Consider the following 7,268-nt stretch of genomic DNA (forward strand, 5'->3'; position numbering starts at 1 on the left):
AGAGAGAGAGAGAGAGAGAGAGAGAGATTAAATTTACAGCTTAACATAATTAAGCATATATGATAAATTTCAAGTTTACAAGTAAATTTACAAATAATAGTAATGTTATTAAATTTTGAAGTTTGTTGTATAAGATGAATCATTTAAGCGCATACCGAAAAATACAAGTAGAGCGTTTCTTCCCGTTCTTGATTTAGATCCAATTTTTCCACTCAGCAGCTTCTCACTTATTTCTAATGGTTCTGGTCTTTTAGAGCCTGAAGGTTTATACACTCCATCTTCGTAAGCTGCTGGCAGTCTTCTTAACAACGAAGTATCGACTGCACCTAGTTCTGGTCTACCAACGTTATTGTTCCATCCGTCGTAACCAGGATATTCGATTGCAGTGTGATACGGTGAGCATTTATTCGGTTGATTATTACTTCCACCATTCCAACATCCAGTAAACAACCAATCTGTCAAGTCCCTATCGAACGTTTTATCAACCAACTTTTTATCCGGCTTCTTGAAAACTGTAAAATGAGAAAAGAGCAAAATATAAGAGATAAACTTTACAAAAAGAAATTACAAGGTTTATGCCATCAGATTTATACAGCTTATAATACGAGATACTTTATGTATATATTAAAATGTATGTATGTATGTACGTACATTTATTCGGATTCGGCGTAGATGTAGATGGAGGTTGCCGTTGTATTGTAGAATTTTGTGCAGCAATTAATGACGAGAAATTAATTACGATAATGAATAAATTAAAATTAAAATACATGTTGTCCTTTATTAACGCGACATATGTAAAAAATATATATGTTATATTTAAGAGTTATCTCTTCTAGCACTATCCACTCATTTATTTGGAGCTGCAGCAATTTCTACTGAGTGATTTAGTTTGTACGAGTGGCTTGATTCGACTACACACTTCCTCTCCATACGATAAGGCAGGAAACACTTGCAGGAAACCAAAAATATGAATCACTGGCAGATATAATTAGATCATGAGCAAGAAGATTACGAGTTTAATAATTCATTTGATAATTCATTACGACCAGATAGATATACAAATAGATGTAATTCTATTATTCTGTTATAGACTATTATAGAAATTAAGCGTAAGAGTAGCGTGTGTGATGTATGCACCGAGAAAGAAAGTTTTTTGGTTCGCAATAACCACTAGAATCGTGATATTAGTATTACAAGTGATTTTTAATGTATTAGTCCCCGATCATCATGCAGATGCATTTAAAAGACCTTTAGATTCTACAGATCAAGTTTCCCTCTGTGATCAAATAATTTATTTTCTATTTAATGGTCTTACACGTTGGGATGGAGAATATTTTTTACATATTGCAAGATATGGGTATACGTATGAGAATACTCTCGCTTTCTATCCGTTATATCCAGCTATGATTCGCATTATCGCCGTTATTTTGACAAAAATATTTCCTTTATTCAACATCCAAAGTACAATGATCATTGCTGCGATTTTGATTAATTTCATATGTTTTGTAAAGTCGGCTATTATCTTTTATGATCTCACTAAGCGTGTATTTCAAAATACTGTAACGGCGTACAAAGCAGCGATACTATATTGTATAAACCCAGCTAGCATATTTTTCTCAGCTCTATATTCAGAATCCATGTTTGCGTATTTAACATTTTACACCATGCTCGGAAGTATCGAGTGTATATCTAACATTTATTTTCCATTGGCTTTGTCAACTTTGGTAAGATCAAATGGTATCGTCAACATTGGCTTCCCTATATATTTCAGGCTTAAAAATTTAGTAAATTTGGGTAATTCAGAAAGAATGGAAAAAACAAATGGACAAAAACACGATGTATTATCAAACTTGTGGTATATTTTAAAATTAATTAAGTTAAAAAGCTGTTTTATCATATTAAGCACAATGATTATATCGCTATCTCCATTTGTTCTTTTACAAATATACAATTATATGAAATTTTGTACCTCTACATTCGATAAGTCGTTGTTGCCAGTTCACATTTTACAATATGCCATGGAAAATAATCTGATTCTACCAGGTAAAACCGACTCAATATGGTGTAACGCTAGTGTGCCCTTAGCATACTCATATGTGCAAAATACATATTGGAATGTTGGATTCTTGAGATATTATCAATTCAAACAAATACCGAATTTTATTTTAGCTCTCCCGATATTGTATATTACATTGCAATGTATAAAAGAATTTGCTTGTGAATATAGGGATGAATTGTACTTGTTAGGATTTTTTGATAGCAAAGCAAAAAGTGAAAGTGCTATTAAAGTAAAAAAATATCCATCAAGTATGCTTGTCTTTGTAGTACATGGATTATTTCTAACCATGTTTTGCTTATTCTTTGTACATATTCAAGTTAGCACACGTTTATTAGCCTCTGCAACTCCCTTGATATATTGGTATTGTGCATTGGCCATGTCTCACAAATATGACCATATCGATCAATACGAAAGTGACGAAAATATGTGCTCCAAGTGGAAAGTATTTTTTTTATCTCAACAACGATATACATTGCAAGATAAATTTGTATTATTTTACTTTGTAGGATATACAATCGTAGGATGTTTTATGTTTTCAAATTTCTTGCCATGGACTTAATATACATTATACTGCATATATACGTGTACGAAATGTATCTCCTCTATCTCTCCGTCTCTCTGTCTTCGTGCTTCTTTTTTTTTTAATTTGTTAAAGAACATTTCAAATTTTTTTCAAATACATAAAACTCTCGTATGTGCAAACGAATTTTTAGAGTCGCAAACTGCTTGCCAATAATACTAAAATATTAGTTTTGTATAAAAATTTAAAGCAAGGTAACTATATTTGTGTATGTAGCAAAATTAATATATATGTTACATTAGGATCCGATGATGTTAACGATGAAAAAAAAGATTTTGGTCAAATTATTCTGAAAAACATACACAAACATTTACATGTAGCTAACATGTATATAGAATTTTGTTAATAGGCTCGTTAATCGTCGATGTTTATATATTTCTAAGTTGAAAAGTAGAACCAGTTATATATGTAAAAACATTATCTTTTACTAAACTATATACATACTCCATTTATACATATACAACCGATAGATATTTTAGCTAGCTTTGATATGCAATTTTTTATGCTTCAATATTTCGATAGGCGTGAGATATAATGTTAGCAAACAATTAGGACATTTGTATACTTGACTATTAGCTTTTCGTGTGATATTTTCACTTTTTTCATCAATGCTAGTCGTATCTGCGATTGTAGTACAAGAGTTCTGATGTTGAAGCTTTTCGATACTCGACAGGATTGCTTGAAAATTACAATTTTCGCAATGCCATTCGGTTTCTTGGATTTCTGCAATTAGCTGTTCACTCCAATTAGTTTCTTTTACACTGTAATGTAACGATTAGTTTTATTAATAAAAACAGTGATGTTCGTATTTGTATTGATTTAGCCTAAGAATTTTACATTTTATACAATTCTTGACAAATAATTATATCTTGCTGTATATTAATATTTTTTCGTACTTACCAATTGTATGTAATATTATCTGTTAAATAAACTCCACCTTTAATTATATTTGGTACACTTTTAAAATCAGATTGGAAAGGATTAGGCTCTACAGTCATGTCATTATTGCCATTACCAACATATATCATTTTCAGATCGGCTGGTAAGAGCCGTTTTATAGTGTATGGTATCGCAGTATGCATATATTCAATCAGTTCTTGTGTAAAACTTTGTTCAACTTGACCAAAATCTTTTTTTTCATCGTTAACATCATCGGATCCTAATGTAACATATACATTAATTTTGCTACATACAAATTTAATGGCTTCAAAATAAAATCCAACTTTAAATTGCCTATACGAGCCGCGTCTAACAGTTATAAGTGCGATGTACAAGAATAAACACATATTATGAACAATACAATTCATAATGAAAATTTCTACATACGTTTCGATTCTACTTTTAGATCCTCTTCATTGTATAAAATCGCAGTAATAGTTATATGATAAAACAATGGCTCTCATTTTTCCCATCGTTCATACATGTATACAAAATATATATATCTTGTATAGAAAAGGTACATCAAGTCAAACGGTAGAGAAGTACAGAGTAAAACGTTATAACTATTGCAGATATAGACGCAATTTTAAGTTGGATTTGATAGATACTTAACATTTTATATGTTAATTAAAAGAGACACACACGAAATACATTTCTTACTTTGCAATTGTTGATTTAATAAGAAATCCCACTTATTTCTTAATTTGGTAGCTTTCATTAATAAAACTTGACCACTATCAGGCGCAGGAAATTCTAACATCAGCCACGAATCGCATGCTATTCTAATAAGATGTAAAAAATATTTTATATTATCGCTAAAAATTATTGCTATCTCATTAGGAAATTATAAAATTTACAAAGTTGATATACTTACATGGAGAATGTGCTATTTGTGTCTATTTCATGCGCAAATAATAGCAACGTTTGTGCGGCAGGCATTCTTAAAGTATTTACCAGATATGGTTTGGTAGTTTCCAAGAGAGATCTTATAGATTGAAATAAAATTAGTTAGCATATTATATAAAGAGCGTTTAAATTTACTCATGTTTGACGTATATTAAGTTGGAGAGATAGAGAGGAGAGAGAGAGAGAGAGAGAGAGAGAGAGAGAGAGAACGCTACAAGTCTAAAATATATAAATATAAGTTATTATATACTTATGTATATAAATATTATTACATACTTATATATAACTATAAGTATATAATAAATATAAAAGTATAATATAGAAATAATAAAAACTTACAGATATACCAATATCTGATGTTTCGAACTAACAGGAGCCTTGCTCGTAAACCCTGGCATTGGCATTATATCCGCTTCTTCGAGTTGCAAAACTTGTGGATGATTTCCAAAAAAACTCATTGGATGCAAAGCAACATATGGTTTCGCTTTTGTGTGAAACAATTGCTCACTTGTAGACTGGATACAAATAATTTCAAGATACACGTATCATATATAAATACATATCTATGTCATTTTACAAATATATTATATATATATGTATGTATGTATACGTATATACACAGAATGATTTGTAAATATGTATAAGAAAATATTTTCTTGAATTTATTACATAATTCAGAAAGCATATAGCCTCGTAATATCTTTTAAGAGTTTTAAGCTCTAAATTTAATCTCCCTAATGTATTACACATGTATATACATGTATATACATGATGTTACATACATAATTATGTATATAAGCATATATAAGGATGAATCAAAACCTATATAAATACATATATACACAGTATATAATTTTTACCTTGCAATAATTAAACTCGTCGGCACAAGCAAATTGTGGATATAAACCACTACATAATATCAATTTCAACATCATTAGATCTTTATAGGTACATGCGGTAGACGCTGTTAAAAGATTCTGCACCTGACTCGAATCATTTCTCATTCGAAATTCTATATCTTTCATGTCGAGCTCGCCCCTGCCCTCATCATTATCCTCCAATTGTATATCGAAGGTTTCTACTTTTAATTGTTTACGCCTTTTAGGCTCATTTTGTCTGTAAGTTCTTTTGAGAGATTTCAAAAGTTTCAATTCTCCATGTCTTATCGCACGTTCTGCGCTCGTCATGGAAGAATTTGGTCCTGGGAGACTCTTGAGCAAATTGCAGTCCTGCATGATGTTACCGTGATGGCGTACATGCACAGGCGAAAAAGTAGCATTAGCTATTAAATCCTAAGGTTGATATTAAAACGTAAGAAACGTAAGAGAGGTATAAACTAACTTGGAGTAAGTCTTTAAATTGGGCCCTCAATTTCGTCATTTCGTAGAACCGTTGTTCCTCTAAACCTCTTCTTCTGCACCATTTTCTACTGCTATTACTATTGCTTCTATATTCTTGACAATTTTCTTGTTTCACTTCCAGCCATTCTTTAAATGCATTCAGTAACGTTATTGGATCACCATGATCGGATTCTAACTTCTTTCTAGATGTCTGCAATATTATCGTAATTGTTTCATTGCGTAATTAATATTGTAGCGCAGTTGTTTCATACATAAGCACCAATTTACTTCACATTCGATGTCTCTGTAAGCCCTGTTGGTGAATGGTGTTTGTATACTTAGAGCAGAAGCCAATGACAGCACGGGATCCACCTGATGAAAAATGGATCCCATTATTAACATCTTCCCTATTGTAATATCAACAGGCAGCCGTGCTAAGGCTTTACCTATACATGTGATCTTTTCGTTGTCCATAAGTGCACCCTAATAAGGAAAAAGTTTAACTTTACACTTTATGCTTCTAGTATTTTGCGAAAAAAAAACCAAAAAAAAAAAAGACCGAGATACCAACGTGATCTTTTAGAGATAGTACAGCGTTTTCTATACTATTGGCTGATGGTGGTTCTATAAATGGAAACTTTCGCACATCAGGAAGTCCCATCGCTATCATTTGCAATAGTGAAGAATCTAAAGGTACACGTTGCAATTCTGGCGTTGAATATTTTTCCAACATCCTGTACTCTTCTTCTGAATAAATTCTATGAAAGTGAATGAAACAATGTTATTTATCCCTTTTTCATGTAAAATGATGAGTAAATTCACAGAATTCACAATATTTGAGATGAATTACCTATAACAAACTCCAGGTCCAGTCCTGCCAGCTCTTCCTTTTCTTTGTTCCGCACTGGCCTTGCTTATCCAAAATTCTTTAAGTCTTTGCATTTTACACGATGGATCGTAACTCATTTCCTTCACTTTTCCACTATCTGCGACAAATCTGATTCCATCAATGGTAATAGAAGTTTCCGCAATATTAGTTGCGACAATACACTTCCTAACACCGTCAGGTGCGTAATCAAATACCTAGAAATGAGAAGAAAAAGGGAAAATATTTTTGATATTCTTTGATGCATACAAAAGTGATTTGTCGAAATAGTATTGTGAAAAAAATATACCTTGTCTTGCTCAATGATAGAGAGAGTACTGTGAAGTGGTAAAACTATCCAATTATTTTTCTTCGTACTGTATTCCTTGGCAGCATCTACGACTGCAGTAATTTCACTTATTCCGCTCAAGAATATTAATAAATCACCCTTTTCATCAACTGAAACATTTCTATCGTTGTAATTATTTCAATTTTGTATTTGTGGTAATTTAAAATAAAATAGCGAAGGAACAGAGAGAGAGGGGGAGGGAGGGAGAGAGGGAGGGGGAGAGAGAGAGA

At 31.7% G+C, this 7,268-nt stretch overlaps 3 protein-coding genes across 3 annotated transcripts in view; 1 reads left to right on the plus strand and 2 right to left on the minus strand.

The window, feature by feature from the left end:
• The window catches only part of LOC105459968 (dual oxidase 2-like), a 10,982-nt gene extending 10,145 nt beyond the window's left edge, over window positions 1-837 (minus strand). Inside the window, exons 1-2 of the mRNA XM_011706364.1 lie at window positions 652-837; window positions 156-512 (exon numbers count right to left, since the gene is read on the minus strand). Coding sequence (XP_011704666.1) covers window positions 156-512; window positions 652-769 — 475 coding nt within the window. The 5' untranslated portion in view covers window positions 770-837. The remainder of the gene's footprint in view (window positions 1-155; window positions 513-651) is intronic.
• A 268-nt stretch (window positions 838-1,105) lies between these two features.
• On the plus strand, window positions 1,106-2,641 carry LOC105459966 (GPI mannosyltransferase 2). The gene has a single exon (XM_011706362.1). The coding sequence runs from the start codon at window positions 1,128-1,130 to the stop codon at window positions 2,616-2,618; it is 1,491 nt and encodes a 496-aa protein (XP_011704664.1). The 5' UTR covers window positions 1,106-1,127; the 3' UTR covers window positions 2,619-2,641.
• Window positions 2,642-2,692: 51 nt separating this feature from the next.
• On the minus strand, window positions 2,693-7,170 carry LOC105459970 (probable ATP-dependent RNA helicase DHX34; the record flags this gene model as incomplete). Its single annotated transcript, XM_011706366.1, has 11 exons — window positions 2,693-3,400; window positions 3,540-3,798; window positions 4,239-4,360; window positions 4,453-4,563; window positions 4,824-4,999; window positions 5,345-5,713; window positions 5,826-6,035; window positions 6,113-6,307; window positions 6,396-6,582; window positions 6,675-6,907; window positions 7,000-7,170. Coding segments are annotated over 11 exons (2,319 nt in total), but the record flags the coding sequence as incomplete, so codon positions are not given.
• Window positions 7,171-7,268: the final 98 nt, after the last annotated feature.

This window comes from Wasmannia auropunctata, unplaced genomic scaffold (assembly GCF_000956235.1).
Source record: "Wasmannia auropunctata unplaced genomic scaffold, wasmannia.A_1.0 LD333486.1, whole genome shotgun sequence".
Taxonomy (NCBI): domain Eukaryota; kingdom Metazoa; phylum Arthropoda; class Insecta; order Hymenoptera; family Formicidae; genus Wasmannia; species Wasmannia auropunctata.

What these genes read in the sequence shown, in the direction of transcription:
- LOC105459966 (XM_011706362.1), top strand. Translation starts at nt 1,128, where the DNA reads ATGTATGCACCGAGAAAGAAAGTTTTTTGGTTCGCAATAACCACTAGA.